The sequence below is a fragment of the Elephantulus edwardii genome, unplaced genomic scaffold (genome assembly GCF_000299155.1).
Source record: "Elephantulus edwardii isolate Elephantulus edwardi_28Jun2011 unplaced genomic scaffold, EleEdw1.0 scaffold00005, whole genome shotgun sequence".
NCBI classification, from domain to species: Eukaryota; Metazoa; Chordata; class Mammalia; order Macroscelidea; family Macroscelididae; genus Elephantulus; species Elephantulus edwardii.
The window spans coordinates 35293286-35312562 of record NW_006399755.1 but is presented as its reverse complement, the minus strand read 5'-3'; the positions used below and the strand labels follow the sequence as shown (position 1 = coordinate 35312562).

Sequence of the window (19277 nt, the reverse complement as noted above, 5' to 3'; positions counted from 1 at the left end):
TTTTTCCAAAGAGTTGAGTTGTTCGGTTTTTTTTTTTTAAACCAGGTTTAAAACTGATAGGACAGAACTCTTTTTCTTTATGGCAGCAACCAGACTCAAGGCTCTGGGAGTCCAAGAAAGAGGGGCTTAAATGAACAGGGGTGGCTTTTGGCTAGAGTGCCGGGGCTCTCAAAGGGCGCGCTGGCAGGAGGTGGGGTGGGAGATTTGCTGGGTGGCGGAGGGTGCGACAGAAGGGCTCTCAGCTGAGAATTTATTCTGCAGCTCTGCACTGTCTCTTAGTCGCTAGAAAACTGTCTCCCTTTCCTCACACCTCCCCCCCCCCCCCCCCGCCAAGTAAGTTCTTGCAGTTAGGGGTGGGGATGGGAACCGTTTCCCAAAGTCACTGCGTTAAGTTTAAAGGTCTGAAAAGCTGTCCACGAGTGATTGAAATCTTGTGCTTCGGTAACCAGAAAAGGAAATGTGTGAGATGCAGGGTAGGGAACCCACTTCAAAACAGCAGCCCCCAAAGGGCACCAGCTCGGGACGATTAGAGCGGCCTGCAGGAGCCCGGCGCGGGGCGGTGGCGCCGGCCGCAGCGCGGAGCCGCGAACAGGCGGGTTAAGGGGAGAGGAAGAGAGGGAGGGAGGGAGGAAGCGCGAGAGGGAGGGAGGAAGAAAGGGAGGGAGGCGGCGTCATGTGATCCGCTTCCCTGCTCCTTTAAGCGTCCACAGGCGGCGGAGCGGCCACAATCACAGCTCCGGGCACTGGGGGAGCCCGAGCCGGCTGCGCCCGGGGAATCGGTGCGGGCGCCTTTCGTCCCGGTCCCATCCTCGCCACACTCCGGCACCCCAGAAGTTTTGCAGCGTCCAGAGAGGAGGCGAGGAAGGAGGGAGCGTGAGCAGGGAGGAAGCAAAAAAAAAAAAACACCACACACCCTGAAACATTTATTTTAAGGAGAAAGGGGGAGAACAGGGGGGCGCAAAAATGGCTGGGGCAATTATAGAAAACATGAGCACCAAGAAGCTGTGCATTGTTGGTGGGATTCTGCTCGTGTTCCAAATCATCGCCTTTCTGGTGGGAGGCTTGATTGGTAAGTGCGAGAGCTGCAAACTTTTCCCCTCTTCCCTCTCTCTTTTCGGGCCCCTTCCCTCTTTGCCTCTTAGGCTACTTGTTACAGTATCACTGCCTTGCTTCTATGATCTAATTAGTCCGGCTATTGTGCTTAAGAAAGCAGAGCTCCATGGGGCTCCGTGGGGCACAATCCAGTCTAGTGGCTAAGAGAAAAGGAGGGGAAAAAGTTTTGGCCTAGTTTCAGTATCCACTTGAAAGGAAGGAGGTGGGGTGGTGGGGGTGGGAATCTTAAGCATGGCGACGGATCGCGCGAGGAAGCGCTTGGTTACAAAGTTGATTGCTCGCCACCCCCCCATCCCATTCCCGTGCTTTTTCCCGCGTTCCCCCCTTTGCCTCTCGGTTTCCTTCCAATCAGGTCCTAGAGGGCAACGTAATCGACTTTATTAGGAACAACAGTAAAGGCAGCGAACTGCGTCCAGCACGAATCCCGAGCCCTGTTCCAGGGTTGTGGTCATCGCGTGTCTAACGTTGCATTTAGCTCTCTGGACCTGGGGGAGGGGGGGAGATGCTGGCATTTTGGGTCGCGACCCTTGCGCCCTCGGATGCCGAGAGGGTCGCCCCTTCCCTCCGCGGTCGCCGGCAGGTCGGAGCTGGGGCCGGGCGGCCGGATAGGCTGGGTGGAGTGGGAGAAAGTCCTTGGCTGGCGCCGCGGGAAGTTGGAGAGGGCGCTGGGGAAAAGCATATCCGAAAGGTGTTGCTTTTGGCCTCCTGCCCTCTCGCACATGCCCCCTCCCCCACTTAGAGTCCTCAGGGGTGTTGATTGGAGACCTTGATCTTCCCCTGGCTCCCCTGCAGGTGACAGCTCCCAGCCCTGGGCGGCCGCCGGACCCTGGGAGACCTCTCCTGGAGTGCACCGCGCGGACCTCTCGGAGCCTAGCCGGCTTCCGGGTGGAGCAGGGGATCCCGCGGATCCTCCTTGGGGAAAACCCCGCCGCTTCTTCCCACCTCTGGATCTCCGTCTCCACCTCCATTCATCCACCGCCACTGTCTGCACCCCTGTGCCACGCCCCCTCCCCAAAGATTTAGGACATCCTGGCTTGAACTTCACCACAAACTTTGCAAGCAGGCGCGGGTGGAGTGTGGGTGCTTCCTTGGAGGCTTTGTTAAACTTTGCGGGACGGAGCGAGTCCATGGAGTGGCTTTCTCCCGGGGCGGGAGTGGGGGCCTGCAGTTCTCATGCGAGAGCCGCGCCGTGTGGTCTGCAGGGACTTGGGGGACCGGAAGGGCGGCGTGGTGTGGGCATCCCGAGGTCCTGTGAACGGTGCTGCCTCTAGACCTAAGCTTGAGGGCCACATAGTAAAGGGAATGTGGTCCTACAATCAGAGCAATATCCAAGCTAATTGTTTTAAACAAAGGAGAATGGGAGAAGGAAGCAGCGGCCCAGAGAAGGGAAATTTCAGGAAATCGTGCCTTTCTTTCTGTGGACCTGTTTGTATCTACAAAGCAGAAAAGAGTTCAGAGTTTTTCCAAGCTTGTGTCCTCAATTTGAACTAAACAGCGTGCTCTTTTTATTTCAGGAGCCCCTGTCCTCTAAACATACACGCACTAATTTGCATTTCGTGTTGCTAGCTACTGTTGGGCTACGTGCAATCTCCATGTTTCTCTGAATTGGATTTGTCTCCAGCCTCTTAATACCTTCCCTCGCTGGGAGTTGAAGGCAGGCTTCCCTGCGCCCTCACAGTGATTATGCAGCGGTTACAATTACACCTCTTGTCTCCCTTGATGAGCAGTTGCAGTTAGATGCCATTGGATCTTGTGTGATTTCAGTGGCAGACCATAATTAAAATTTCTTGCACCTTGTGCTTTCAGAATTAAATTGGCCTATTATCCCTGTCTGACCTTCATCCTCTTTGAGGTTTTTGCACAAGCCCTGAACCATTATTCGCAGTTCCCTGATGTTTGCTGGTGGATGTTTCCTTCTCCATTTTTAAAAAGCTGATCTTGAAGAGCCCCTCATTCACTGTTGTAGATTTCTTAGGACCTTTCTGAAACCAGTGTAATTTTTGGAAGCCTAGGAACCCGTGAATGGCTCCTGGCTGTGAGAGTTACTTTAGGTAACTGTTCAAATGAGAGTTCTGTCTAGAGTAATTGGGATGGAGAGTTTGGTTTTATTTTGTTTGCCTTTCCCAAGAGAACTAAATTAGTGATCATAGTTAGCTGACAAGCCACCTCAAAAGTCAGTGACAGGTCCTGCCTGTAACCATTGCTCTGTGCTGGTAGAGTCAATTCATAGTGGCCCCAGGGGTCAGAGGAACAAGGGAATCTAGTTACAAAATTATAGGGAGCTCTGGTGGCCTACTGTTAAGAACCTGAGCTGCAGTCCCAAAAGCACATGGTTGTTCTTGGTTCTAATCTTTATAGAAGCAGATTGTCAAGTCTCACTGGATGGGTTTAAATTGCCAACTTCTCAGCTAGCAGTCCTGGTGCTTAACTGTTGGGCAAGTAGGACTTCATAACTATGTAATTATTGGTTTTGGCCGTTGAGTTGGAACCAACTCATAGCTGACCCTCCAAGTGGGTTTTCAGAGGCAGTGAATAGTAGACCACTCCGGAGATTATCCATCTTTCTCCCACTGTGCATCTGGTAGATTTGAACCATGAGTCTTTGGGGTTGTAGCTCAAGTGCTTACCACTAGGCCACCAGAGCTCCTATAATTATATAACTAGATTCCCTTTAATAAGCAAATTGCTTTAATCTCACTGTTTCTTAAGAAAGAAAAAAATATTTATGCAACACTTCTTGAAGCAACTAGCAACTATTTAGCTCTCCTCTTTGCTTAGTTTCAAAGTTTATGCCTCCCTGTGTTGTCCAAAGACTGAGAGTGTGTTTGATCTAACCTAAATGACTTTTAAACCTTTCTCATTTCCATTTAGAGAGTCATCTTTTTGCTCTTTATAACAAATCTAGGAACTTGTATATGCTACCTAAACATAAGGCAGAATTTGGTAAAAGGTGAGTTCTCTCTTTCCCCACCAGATATCCCTAGGACACAAATTTCCCTGGAAAGCAGATAGAACTGATCTAAGAAAGTTTCAAGAAAGAAGGCAAGTAGAATGACTAAGTAGTTGAAGGACCAGTCTGTACATTGGAAGGCAAGTCATAGTTACCACTGCTCCACTTTCCCTAATTAGAACTCTTTCCTTGCTCTGTCTTCCTGCAATTTCAGAAGCCAAATGTCAATTGGTGTGAATTCTATCTAATAGTTTTCCAGTAGACCAAGTAAGAAAGTGAAATCTTTGTATTCAACTCTTCAGAAAATGTTTCTTTATCACAGACTGTTGTCTTTGATGAAAGTAAACAAGGAGGCTTGCGGAAGAGAAGATCTAAATGGCAAAGTGCCTGATTGTAAGAGTGGAAGTACTCCATATACATATACACACATATACACAGAGAATAAAAACAAACACAGGAAGAACAACAGCAAACCCCAAAGAGGACAAACCATGTGTCCCTGGATGGGGGTAAGTCAGTTTAGAACCAAACATCAGTCTTGTTGGCAGATTAAAGAATTTAAGATATCTTTTTTAATTTTTAAAAATTTTAGTGAAAATTAAAAAATCATACTGAGTTTTTATTCAATCATTCATAGACATTTCATTTTCCGACATTAATGACAATTGATTTCTCATCACACTCAGTGTATCTGTTTATTAAATTTTGCTCCCCTTCTCACATCTTCTCCTTCCCTTCCCATCCCTGTCAGCCTTCCAAGGTTGAGTCTGTTTATTTATGTGTAACCCTTTCCTTTAGCCTTTTATATTCAAGGTTTTATGTCATAATTGTCTTTTTGGAATTAACTTAGTTGTTCAAGATAGAATTTACCCCCCCCCCCTTCACTTTAATGGTTTTTGTGACTGGTGTTTAGTTGCTGCCTTCTGGAATTGCTGGAGGGAATTTAAATATCAGATGTAAAACAAAGATGAGTGATTGGGTTTTGGTGCAGCCATGTTAAATATTCTTTTATTCCAGGGTCATTTTATGAAGAATTGATTTATTTGTTTGTGTTTTCCCTGATCCTCAACATGTTTATCCTGCTAAAGTTTTAGGGGGTTTTGTAGGAAAGCTCAGGAAACCTATGTTTTATGTGGCAGAATTTTGGATATTTAAAAATTCACTGACTTACACAAGCCAGGCTTATGTGAAAACAATGAGCACTTAGGAAATCAAGCATCTGATTGTTTTCAAATGTATTTACTGAGAGAGCTGCTTAAGTGGTTAACTTTTTTATTATTTATATAATTCACTTGAAAATTTAAGAACCTTTGAAAGAAAAGAAAATACTAAAAAAAAACCCCATAACTTATTCTTTATCCTCCTTGGAAATAAGCCTGCAGATTTTTTTTTTAATTTCCTTTGATTTCACATTTGGTCCTTTTAGTTCATGGAGAGGCAGATGCAGGGGTAGTAGAGGGGGAGGGGAAGGAGACCATGTGCCTTGAAACAAGAGTGCAGCCGACTAAAAATCATGAACTTGAGTCTCTGGCTCATTATGTGTAATTTTCTCAGCCTCAAATTAGTGATGTCTGGGGGATATAATGGTTGAGAAAGCAGGTCACTGTTCCCACCTGTTTTAAAACTATTAGTGTGTAAAGATCAGAACTGGATGAATAAAAATTAGTATATTGTTTTCAGAATACTTATAATTGTAAGCATCTCAAAGCTAGGTCTCAAATAAGTATCAGTAAGTTACCTACTTTCATTTCTTTAGAAATTATTGGAACCTGTTTCAAAAGTACACTTTTTGCTTGGTTTTAAATGCTGAGAAGCTTGTATGGATCTGTGATTTCTCTATTTATTTCTGGGGCTTTTTCTGCCTTCCATTATGTAGTCTCAGTATTTTGCTATTATTGAGGTATAGACCTTTGCCAGCCTGGATTGTAGTCTATTCATGTGAGTTGTTGGTTTTGCTGTTGTTTGCTGAGTTGCAGATTTTTAAGAGAGAAGTTACATTTATGTATAACATTATTAGAATTTGCTTCCTAATACAGTAGATTTTTAAGTTTATTGGAGTGTTTATTTTATTTTGTAATCATGAGATACTAGAAATCTGATGGGAACCTTAAAGAGCACTAATAATTGGTCTTTTGCAGATGGTTAGCCTGCATTTCCCCATATTTAACTCTGCTTTCTTATTTTCTAAAATTTCAATTTTAATTCAAGCCATTCCATTTCCCCCCTCTTTTTTCATCACCACTAACATGGTTTGTCGTGTACCCTCACAAGTTCTTGTCGATTTGGGAAATATTTTCTAGTAATTGAAATCATATCCTCAAACTTTTAAAAAGCTAAGCTGGTTGGTTATTGCAAAAAAAATTGCTTTTGTGATAACAGTTGGCAACCATGCTTCTACTTAGTTTACCTAATTTTTATCTGGGTAAGGCCTGTCTAGTCTGCTGCTGAAACTTTCTTTTTTCTCTTGCAAAAGTAAAGGATATTTCCTTGAGATAATAGTATTACGTGTGGCTTTGTAAGGATTTCAAGTCCCCTGCCTGGACACGAGCTCTAGACTCAAGATCTTCACTAGCCACTTGACATTTTATAATAATTTGCCCTTTAGAATTTTCTTTTAATCCATGCACACTGAAGAAAGATGTTCTTACTTTATCTTCCTCATAAAGATGTTTCTAGGGAGATTTAGAATATGGAAATTGTTGAGATTGTATGAAGACCCTTAGTTTAGGGCTCATCTGTTGTTGAATTTGTAGATTCTTTGCTCAAAATAAGTCTGCAGTGCTGTTTGGAAATTGGGAAAGAGGGATCTTGGAGCCTGGAATAACTAGGGAACAATTTGCAGAAAAGAGCCCCCTTTGAGGTAGGTTTTACCAGGAAAAGACTTCTTAGCATGACTAGGTGACTCTCTAGTATCAAGATAATACACATTATTAGAAATTGGTGGACGTGAAATTAGAAGCTTTGCTAATGACACCATCAAATAATTATAATAATATCTCATACCTTGAAATAAACATACTAATGAAATAATGGGAATGTTTAAAATGTTTTGAATACGTACGGGGTGCCAGACATTATCTAGTTTAATTTGCACAGAAGCCTTGCCAAATTGGTATTGTGTACATTTTACAGGCAGGTAAACTGAAGTCTTGAAAAATCCAGTAAAATTGCCCAAAATTACCTACTTTGGAAAATCCAAGCTGGGATTGAACTCCAGGGCAGCATTCTTAACTACAAGGTCATCCGTAGTTCCCAAACTTCCCTAAACCTTGATTTTCATCTCAGTTTAAGTAGTTTCAATGCAGAAAAAAAGATAATGCAACAATTTGCAGCTTCTTTCTTTTTTTTTTTTTTTTCTCATCAGGTACCATAAAAGAAGGCGAGAGATATAGATAGAAATATGATAAATGTCATGGAGATCAGCTGTAAATACGGAAGCAATGCCTTGCTAAGGCTAAGGGGAGGACACTGCTTGAGAAGTCTGGATATGCTAATCCAACCAAGTTCTTACAAGTTCCAGCTAGTCCCTTTAATTGTATGAATCATTTCGTTGGTTGAACAGCCAAGTTCATTAACTATAAAGTGTTTGATATTCTGCTACTTTAAGAAAGATGCCTTGATTTTATTTTCTCAAGCTAATGGTTTTAACATAATTAGGTAGTTTTATTAGTCTGAACTTTATCAAAGGAAGAGGGGAGAGAGCATGATCTGTGATAGGAGAAATGTTTTGAATGTACTGATTGGCTGTGATAGTAGAACAATAGAGAAGAGAGCCTTGTATTGAGAGTTGAAAATTCTGTTCCCTAAAGCATATTTTTTTTATTTATATACACACACCCATACTTAATAATGAGGACATTCCAAGCCAAAGGCTCCAAATGAACAGCCATGCTGACTCTGTTATTTGAACATTTTACTCTTTGGAAAAAATACTGATGGACTATCTCTTAAATGCCAAGATTTGCATTTCCATTTCCCTTTTCATAATAAGGGGGCTCTGGTGGTTAATCCATAGGGAGTTGTGTTCCGCTAACCCAAAGGTTGTGCCTCTCTGCCACTTTGACTCCACCTGTGGCTCTGAACAGTCTCCTCCCATGCAATTTACAGCCTCTGACCAAAAGCTGGAGGGTCAGCTATGAATGGGTTCCCACTCAATGTCAATACATTTTGGAGTATTGGGATTTTTTAATAATAGGACTAATCATAAAGAATTGATACATTATAGAAAAAACACATATTTTAGAATAGTAAAAGATCTCAAAGTTTTTTTACTCCCACCTCCCCCTTTCTTTGTCTCCCTCCCACCTCCCCCTTTCCTTATCCTCCCTCCCACCTCCCCCTTTCCTTGTCCTCCCTCCCACCTCCCCCTTTCCTTGTCCAGCTTCCCACCCCTCTACTCCCAGCATACATATATTCATTCCCTAATTAAATCTTAGGGGAGAGAAAGCAATAATTAGATTGTTACTAACTCATAGAGAATTGCTTGGTTCAGTCCACAACTAATCCTGGGAACAGTGCAAGACTGAACGGCATTTTTTCTGTTGTGCCCAGGATTTCCATGCTTCAGGGGGTGACTAGACAGCAGTTAATAACAACTAAGAGCCAAACAAAAATGACTCAGCCTACTGCTATCTGTATCTATGTTGAAATTGTCATTCCGTGCAGAGAACAACCCAGAGAAGCAGGTATTGCTACTTACCGTGATGTTTTGATTACTCTCAGGCTCATAGAAAGGAAATTTGTCGAGGTTACAAGAGATAGTAAATACAAGAGCTGGAACTCAAGCTCATGATGCTTGACTGACTCCTAAGCCATGCTCTTAAGCCTAATGCCACTCTCTTTCCATTGTCCCGTTAATTCTCATGGGAAACAAAGGATGGAATGTGATTAAAATGGTTTCTACCCAGACTTAATGGAAAACAAAAGCTCCCCTCTTTCTGCTTTTACTTCTTCCCAAACCACTCAAATCTTATCACTAAGTGATTACTAACCATTGACCTAGTTATTTCTGAAACCAACTCCTCTTACTGGGCATTTTAAAATGTTGATCAGCGCTGGCATACTGTGTTGAAGAGGGCTGGACCTGAGAAAATTATACCCCAAATCCCACCATAAGAAATTTTTATAGAAGTCAATTTAAAATGAACAGTCTTGGAAAAAAAAAATCAGCGAAGAATGGCAGATAGTCGAAGAGGTGCAATGACTACTGCCTAAGAAGCTGTGTTATTAACTCAAAGATACAGTTATGTGTACGTCACTGACCATCAGGGAAGTGCTGGGTAATGAAATGAACTACTCAAGACTTAAGTTAGTCAAGGAGTAAGGGAAGAGGAACTCGTAGTTGATTGCCCTCCTAACTTGTATGTATATCCTCATAGCTTTTATCAAGAAGTTTTCCAGTACATAAGCAAAAGAAAATATTAACAAGAATCATGAGATTTATACAAAACATCTTGTTTGCTACAATAATCTTTCCTTTTTTGTGACTACATTCTTATTAGTAGTTTTGAGGTAGCAAGATAATGTTTTCTCTGAAGCATATTATATGCATACATACTTATAAGGCATAATGTTTGGATCTTGTAGGAACCTGTTGGCATTTACTTACTAACTTGTACCTTTGTTCTGCTGAACAATTCAACATTCACTTAGAATTTTTTTTCTCTTTTTTCCCCCCAATGTGCACTTAATAGGTTTTTTTTTTCTTTTTCACTGAGTTTTCTCTGATTACATTCTCTCAATGCAAGCAGCCTTTTCCTAGCTTAGTCCCTACACAGTTTGATTCAACCCCCTGGTCCACAGGAGAATGATGGGCAGTCTCCTTCCCTGCAGTTTACAGCCTCTGGGTGAGTCAGTACTGACTTGAAAGCAGTGAGAGAGTGAGAGTGAGTGGCTGGGGTAAGACATCATGCTTAGTGAAGATCTGAATGAGCTTCTTGGATACTAAGGCTGCAACAATGGGCACCTCAGAGATATGAGGATGGCACAGGACTTTGTTCTGTTATACATGGAGAAGCTATGAGGTGCAGCTGACATTTTTAATGCCATAGCTCACCCTCTTCTTCCCTCTTCACTGAGTTCATATCTATATTTGCTATTCCTGTTTAAATCCTAATCCTGAGCCTTCAAATTCTGCTCCTCCTTCTCCTTCCTTTTCCACATTCCTACTATTTCCTGGCAAAGAAGAATTTTTTTTTTCTTTTTTTTACTCACTCACAAGAATTATAGCCCCTTCCTTAGCTTCTGGTTGCTAGCCTACAGTTAACTGAGAGGCTTTGTCTACACATGTATTTCTGAGAAAACAGGAGATTATGAGAAGAAATTATTTATTACATTTGTTTGGGTAACACATTATACTTTTTATTTAGGAAGATGGAATCAGGTCTGTAAATGACTGACCTCATTTCATTCAAGTCCAAGATAGATGGTGGCCTAATGGGTAAGGAGCTGGGCTGCCAACCCGAAGACACCTGGTCTGACTCCACCAGCTGCTCCATGGGAGAAAGATAAGCGATTTATACCTCCTGTGCTATTTATAGCCACTGAAAACCCAGTTATGGTTGGTTCCAACTAGATAGCACATCACAACAACAATGACGAGTGAATTGGGGCTAGTTAGCTGCCATTTTGATCCAGACAGACCCCTCAGAGACAGAGCTCGATGCCTCAAGGTTCATTGTATAGTAAAGTTTTGCTGAACCTCCACAGACGTCTTGTGGTTTCAGTAATCCAAAGTGAGTCACAGATGCTTCCCCTCTCAACAGTGATTGGAGGAAAAACCCCTCACTGCCTTCCAAGTGGTTCCAACTCACAGTAACTCTGCATTGGTTTTCTGAAACTGTAAATAGCAATGAGAGGACATTTCCTCTGGTGGGTTTGAACTGCCAGAGAGATGGTGCCTTCACCTTTAGCTCCCTATAGACTACAGCCCTGGAGCTCCTTCACAGCCCTCCTACAGAACCCTCCTAATTCATGGGGGATTGTTGTGAGGATTGAATAGCTCTGAAATCTGCTATGTGGGGAGCATGGCATTCAAGGAACTGAGCCCACCAGAAATGTGATTTCATTATAAGAAAGCCTCCACTCAGCCCCACTGTCATCTCTCCGACACTTGTTTTGTGTATATTTCTGAATCTCAGATCTGGGGAGGCTTAAACACAATGCTGTTGATTATCCATCATCTTCTCTGCTCCCCGCATCACCCCGATCTAACTTTCCATGCTTGGACTTTTGCAGTAATCTCTCTACCTGGAACTCTTGGGCAGAAGGAATGGAATATGACTTAATATGAGTTTGAAAATGTAATCATCTATATCACTTTCTAAAACAATTTCCAGGTTACAACTAAATGTGCCAAATAAGGCAGCAAAGACTGGACCCAATACTATTGCTCTTGGGAACTAGTGTTCACAGAACACACATGCACCAACCATTCTCTTCAAGCGTGTCCCCAAGCCCCATCCACCAAAGACTGCCTCATGAATTTACTTGAGGTCTATCTATTGCTTTCATTTTGTACACAATTTTAACAGAGCTTGTCTGTGTCATTTTCTGAGTCTGCAGTAGAGGGAAAGATTGTCTCTCACTTGTGACAGATAGAAGTAGGAGAATGGCAACGTGAAGCAAAGAAAGAGACAAGAAATCTACTAAAATTTCCACCCAGAAGAATGCCCAGAATTCTGGAGTCTCTGGTATAGGGAGAAATGGTTTTATGTTAGTAATCTAGGTAACAGCATAGACCAGTGTCATCTTTGATCTTACTCTGTTTGGTGGAGAGTTGACTCTAACTCATAATGACTCCATGGGAGAGAGTAGACTTCTTCAGGGAGCTTTCTTTGAGTTCATCTTCATGAGAGAAGTCTCTCAGCTCTTTTTTTTTTTTCCCACAAGAGTGGTTGGTAGGTTTGGTTAACAGCTAAGTGCTCAAATATTTGTACCCCACTCTTGATTCTTGATCTCACTGTGGAGGTATTTTATTATTTTCCTGCAAGTGTAGCTACTTTGAGTCCACTGGATCCATACCCTTTGGTGTTGCTTTGACCTCAGTAGAAAATGTGGAGCTTGTCAGTATTGAATTATAAAGATGCAAGCACTTTATAGTGTTCTACCATGTTTTAGGAGAATCTAGAAAGCAGTGACCCAATCTGAAGTACATCCATAGTTTAGATTTAGGTTCAAATGCTAGCCAGTGTTAAAAAAAAGACATTTCTCCTTCTGAATTTCAGCAAGATCTTCTGATTTCTCTCTGAGGTCATAGAGTTAATGTGCGGAAAATTCCCAGCCCCAACTTCTTACAGCTCTATTAACTTTCTGGTGCTTGAAAATTAAATAGTGATAACCTCAATGTCTTCTTGCTTTTGTATGCTTAATATTCGTAGCTAATCTCTTGGAGAGTGACAGAATTTTGTATTAATTAATGCTGTTCTATGTGAATTTTAAAGACCATCATAGAAGAAAAAGACAAAACAACCCCATAAATCCCTGCCTTGCTGAAGGCATAGAACACTCTCTTCCTCCTGCTTGGGGACCTGTTGTAAATTTAAGACTCTTTACACTCTCCCCTTCCTCCCAACAAAAGCTACTATAAGGCCCTTACTGAATCAGTCCAAAGAGCAGTTGAGATGTTTTAAGATTTGATCACTCTGGGGCTTTACTGAGCTAAGAATCCATAACTAACTCGTGCTTCAAGGGGATGTTTGTGGTAGGCATAATTCTGAAGTTGCCATGAACTCGGGGAAAAGTAACATAGCCCTATCTATTTGAGGCTGATTTATGAAGCTATAACTCCTCATCCTTTTGTTTCTGCTGCTCCTTCACCCTGAAAATCATAACAAGCAGAATTCTCATACTTTCAAAATAGACTTAAAATGTCAAGGGTTCCAACCTTTGTGACCAAAAAGCATATTTGTGGGATTCCTGGAGGAAATATTATACTGAAAATTCTTCCTTCTCCACCTTTCTAATTGCTGAAACTAAGTAGAGAGTCACAAAGTCCTGTTTTTCTTCTCCGCTTGATTGCTGCAAAGTCTGCTCGATGTCTTAACTGTATGATCTCGACTTTCAAGTCTCTCTTTTTAACATGCTTGCCTTGAGTTGATCACCAGCAAAGAGCTGGCCTCCATACTTTATTAAATCCAGCTCACTGTTGATGCCAGTCCAGCCTGTCTGAAGGCCTGTTCTTTTCACTCTGGTTCGTATATATTTTCTCTGCTCTCATTTAGGTTGTAACTTGCCCGAGAGCAGAATGCCTCAAATATGGAAAAGACACGTCTCCACATTCCTTTCTTGTCTCTGTTCTGTCTTGCTAGTTCTGGCTTGTATGAAACGGGCTCCAAGTTTAGCCCCTGCATGCCTAGGCTAAAGGAAGTTGTTGATAAGATTTTTACCGAAACTTTGAAAAGACTACGACTTGGCTGATCCCTCTAGAAAACACACCTTTCCTTAAAAAGTTCCTCAGAATTGTGAGGCAGTTGGGATGGTGAAGCTTGACTGTGACACAAACTAGGACCTTGAATATACTTTTATTTATCTGCCCCCTCCCCCTCATACAGTTTGTTCAAGTTCCAGTGAGTGCTGGTGTTAAATGCACACCATCAGTTTTTTAACATGCCCAAGCAGAAGAGCTTCATTCAATAAGAACATTGAATTTCTTGTTAATACTTGATTAATGAGAAACAGGATCATTTATAGATGACCAAGATTTTTAAAATGAAAGGGACGTTAAATTCACTTTCCCAGAGGCCATGGTACTAGGGATAATATAGCTGATGTTAGATGGATCTTGGCTGAAAGCAGAGTACCAGAGGAATGTCTATCTGTGTTTTATTGACTATTCAAAGACATTTAACTGTGGTGACCACAACAAACTGGTTGACTCTGAGAAGAATGGGAATCCCAGAACATTTGATTATGCTTATGTGAAACCTATACTTGGACCAGGAAATAGTTGTTAGAACAGAGCAAGGAAATACTGCATGGTTCTAAATCGGGAAGGGTGTATGCCAGGGATGTGTCATATCTCCATACCTTTTAAATCTATATGCAGAACAGATCATTTGGGACGCTGGGCTCTGTGAGGAGGAATGTGACATCAGGATTGGAGGAAGACTCATTGACAACCTGCATTATGCAGATGGCAACACTGCTTGCTGAAACTGAGGAGGACCTGAAGTGCTTCCTGCAGAAGGTCAGATCTGCAGCCTTCAATTATAAATTGAAGCTCAACATCAGGAAAACAAAGATTCTCACCACTTGGCCAATTGACAGCATTATGATAGATGGTGAAGAGACTGAGATTATTAACAGTTTTAGTTTTCTTGGCTTCACAGTCAACACTCTTGGTACCAGCAGCCAGGAAATCAAAAGACAAATTGCATTGGGAAAGTCTGCTGTCAGAGGCCTCTCCAGAGTACTGAAGAGCAGTGACATCTATCTGGAGACTAAAGTGTGCGTGATCCAGGCCATCGTCTTTGCAATTGCTTGCTGTGCATCAGAGGGCTAGACAATGACTGGGGGTGATGGAGAAGAAAAAAATTGATGCCTTTGAGCTGTGGTACTAGGGAAGAGTGTTGAATATACCATTGACTTCAAGGAGAACAAGAGGGCTTGTCCTGGAGAGGGTGAAATCAGGCTGTTCCTCTGACATAATTTGGGCATGTTGCAAGGAGGGACCAGTCCTTGGAGAGGAACATCATGCTTGGAATGGTGGAGGGACAGTGCAAGAGGAAGATCCTCAATGAGATGAATTGATTTAGTGGCTGGGGTAATGAGAGTAGGTGTGTCAGAGACAATGAGGTTGGTACAGGATAGAGCAGGTTTCAGGGCACAGTCACAACTCGAGTGCACATAACAGTAACAACAACAACAATAGGTCTGTCATGGAAAGGGTGAAACTAAGTTTCTCCTTGGGGACTAGGATTTTGAAGCTCTGTCTTACATACTTCCAGCACGTGGCCAGAAGAGACCAGTCATTAGAGAAAGGACATCATGCTCAGAAGGGTGGAGAGACTACGCAGGAGAGGAAGACCCTGGATGAGATGGATTGATACAGTAACTGGAGAGTGGAAGTTGGTGTGACAGAATTAGTGAGACTGGCTCAGGACAGGGCAGGATTCAGAGCTGCTGTACATTTCTCTATGGGTCGCAGGCAACTCGACAGCACTAACAACAACAGCAACAGTGGGTAAGGAGCTGCACTGCCAACCAAAAGGCAAGCAGTTAGAATCTACCAACTGCTTCACAGGAGAAAGATGAGTAATCTCCTCTCCTGTAATTTACAGTCTGAACGACTGCTGGAGTTACGAGTTGGTTCTGACTTGATGGCAGTGAGTGAGTGAGTGAGTGAGTGAATTAGCCTTGTGTTTCTTTTCTTATTTTTACAGATTAAGTGAACTCACCCTCCGCTCTACCTCCACTTCTGTTAAGGGGATAGATATAGATTAGGAAAAAGATTAAACAGTAAACATGGAATATGAACAAAATCAGGATTAGTAGATGTGTGTGTGTGTGTGTGTGTGTGTGTGTGTGTGTGTGTGTGTGTGTGTGTTTTCTCAATATTTTAGGATGAAGATTTAGTCTAGGTATTGATATCTCTGTCCAGGGAAGCTGTTACCTCTCTTTAAATCTTCACTTCCAATTAACTTTTCCCACAAAACAGATTGTGAGAGTAGTTTTGTAAGTTTTCTATTGATAGTAGATTTGTAGGATTCTTGTTGAGTCCACCTAGAATAATGAATAGCTCACAATTTTGACCTGTCCTCAGCCAACCTTACTCTCTCTGACACACCTGACCCCATTACCACAGTCACTATGTCAATCTGTCTCATTCAGGGTCTTCTTACCCTCCACTCTTCCAAACATAGTATACTCCAAGGCTGTCCCCTCCTGACAACATGCCCAAAGTATATGAGATGGAACTTCAAAATATTTGCTTCCAAGGAGCAACCCGATATTGCTTTCTCCAGGACAGATCTGTTTGTTCTCTTGGCATTCCATGGTATGTTCAGTATTCTTCCCCAGCACCACAACTCAAAGGCTTTGAGGCTTCTGCCATCCTTATTCATTGTTCAGCTTTCAGATGCAATTGAGAAGACTATGACCTAGATCAGGAGCACCTTTGTTTCTAGACCGATATTGTTGCTCTTTAGCACTCTCGAGAGGTCTTTGACATCACATTGCCCCAATGCAGCACATCTTTGGATTTCCTGACTACTGATGCGAAGACTGTTGATTGTGGAAGCCAGATCTACTCCCATGGAGATGATTCCAACTCATGATGACCTCTTATTTGATTTCCAAGACTGTGTATCTTAATGGGAGCAGGCAAGCTCATCTTTCTCTTGTCCAGTGACTTGTGTATTTGAACCTCGAACCTTTCAGTTCCTTAGTATAGTACATAGCCCACTACACTACCACGGCTCTAAAGAACATGGCGTTGACTCAAGAATTTTCCATATGTTGTGCCTGCTCCATGATCAACTTCCTGATCCTTTATTTAAAGAAATTATATTTCTAGAAGATGGCATACAAATTTATCATTGGTCAGTGGGTATGATCTGGTGTGCTGTTTGTTTTCTTCATTCTGGCTTTGTAACATGAACACACGATTGAAATGCTGTGAGCCAGTATCTTTATTTTAAAATTTTCTGCTTCATTAGGAAGCTGTGCATAAAAATGAGATAATATAAGATATATAATCCATGGATACTTGCATGGGTCAAATAAATGGATGTTAGCCCTCTCTACCACTAATTGTTGTTAGGTGCTGTTGAGTCAAGTATGACTCATAGTGACGCAATGAAAAGCAGATCTAAACCCTCTCCAATCCTGTGTCATCCTCACAATCTCTCTCACACCTATGCCCATTGCTGCAGTCACTGTGTCTCCACCTGGTTGAGGGCCTTCTTCTCTTCTGTCACCCCTCCACCTTCCCAAGCATAATGTCCCTTCCTTATTCAGATGACACAGCCTTGCTTGCCGTAAGTAAGGAGGACTTGAAGTCTTTCTGCTTGCTGCAGAAGATCAGAGGCCACAACCAACAGCATGAATTGCATCTTAACTTAGCAGCATTATGAAACAGCCCAAATGTCCAACCACAGTTGGATGGATTGAGAAATTATGGTACAGTCACACAATGGAATACGACACAGCACACAGGAGCAATTATTTTATAAATAAATTACTACCTAACTTGGGAGGGACTAGAGAGCATTATACTGAGTGAACTTACTCAATTACATAAAGACAAATACTGTATAAAACCATTATTTTAGAATGAGTATGAGGATCCAACGGTGGGGGTAGTGTGGAAGCAGAGGGATGAGGATGGGCGGGGTGTGTTGGGTTAATCAGAGGGTCACACCGTTTGGTGGGGGGAGGTGAAGGAAATGGGAAAGACCTGGTGTGAAAAATAATGTATTTGAACTTTGTACATAAACCAGTATAAGATAAAAAAACAAATAACAAATTCTTACCACCTGACGTATAGGTAACATGATAGATGGAGAAAAGATTGAAACTGCCAATGACTCCGTCTAACTTGGATCAACAATCAATACAACTAGTACCACTATTTAATAATCATTTTTATTATTTTCTTGTCATCCTGCGGAGCCCATGGTAAATTATTATTGTCTTTAATTGGATTAGATAAAATCAGGAACTCAACAATCCTGCTTGATACCTTTTCTTTGGCATAATTCAAGAATATGCCATATATACCTATTTGGTAGAGTGATTTGATCAAATTAGTAATAGTTTTACCAAGATTTAAGCTGAATTTTAAATGTCTTTCTAAATTCACAAAAGAGTCCTGATGACACAGTCGTTAAAATCTTGCCTGTCAACTGAAAGGTCGGCAGTTCATACCCACCAACTGCTCCACCGGAGAAAGACTTGGCAGTTGGCTTCTATAAAGAGTAAGTCAGACAATTCCAGTTCTCGGTATAAACTCCAAAATCTTGAAAGCAGACACTTTTACATCAGTGCTCATTGTAGCACTCTTCACAGTAGCCAGAAATGGAAACAACCTAAATACCCTTCATTTAGAGGCTCTTTATAACATAGATAAGCTCAGGAAGCAAGACTTTTAAGTAGATATCTTCCATTAAATATATTCTTTCCATGCTTGCTGGGAAGCAAATCCCAGGTGTTCTCTGTTTTACATTATAAAATTAGAGTCATCATCTATTGGGATTTTTCTTTTTTGCTACTAGATATAAAAAAAAATGACAAAGACCTTTGAAAGTCAAACGTAAAATGCAAAAAAAGGGTGAAAGAAAAATTATTTTATAAAATAATAATTATTTATGATAAATTACCCAAGTAGAGTGTTGTATTATAATAATTATAAACAGTTATTAAAATGTAACCCCTGTGAAGCTCTAAGCTGTGTGAGAGAACAGCTGGCAGGAGGGACTGTGGATTCTGATTCATGGTGACCCTGTGTGGACAGCGTAGACTATGTTCTAAAAGGTTTCCAACACTGTGATTTTTCTGAAGCAGACAGCCAGGCCTTTCTTCCCAGGTACCACATTAGATGGGCTCAAATCATCACCTTTTTACTTAGTATTTGAGCATGAGAGCAAGAGTGATCTAATTTGCTTACGCTTACCTACAGTTGGTTGGCTTCACAATCAACACTCTTGGCACCAGCAGTAAGGAAATCAAAAGACGAATTGCACTGGGAAAATCTGTCTGGGACCTCTCCAGGGTACAGTTTGACTAAGAAGTGCCTGATCAATGCCATGGTCTTTGAAATTACTTGCTGTGTAACAGAGAGCTGGACTATGAGTAAGGATGACAGAAGAATAATCGATGCCTTTGAATTGTGGTGCTGGAGAAGAGTCTTGAACATACCATGGACCATCAAGAAAACAACTAGTTCTGTCTTGGAGAGGCTGAAACCAAGTTTCTCCTTGGAGGATAGGATTTTGAAGCTCCATTTCACATACTTTGGGCACATGGCCAGGAGGCCATTAGAGGTCCTTGGAGAAGGATATCATGCTCGGAAGGGTAGAGTGACAGTGCCGGAGAGGAAAATCCCAGATGAGATAGATTGATAGAGTATTTGGGGCAATGGGAATAGGTGTGTCGGAATCAGTGAGACTGGCTCAGGACAGGGAAGGCTTCAGAGCTGCTGTACATTGGGTCGCTATGAGTTGTGGGTGACTCAATAGCACATAACAACAACATCTACAGGGGCTCCCATACAGTA

General features: G+C 42.0%; 1 protein-coding gene across 2 annotated transcripts in view; it reads left to right on the top strand.

Moving 5' to 3' along the window:
• The first annotated feature begins 664 nt into the window (after nt 1-664).
• WLS (wntless Wnt ligand secretion mediator) overlaps nt 665-19277 on the top strand; it is a 174977-nt gene continuing 156364 nt past the window's right edge. The window contains exon 1 of one of the 2 annotated variants that reach the window (XM_006879785.1): nt 665-1069. In XM_006879785.1, the coding sequence (XP_006879847.1) occupies nt 964-1069 (106 nt within the window). In that variant the 5' untranslated portion in view covers nt 665-963. The remainder of the gene's footprint in view (nt 1070-19277) is intronic. The other variant, XM_006879786.1, reaches the window with a different exon arrangement.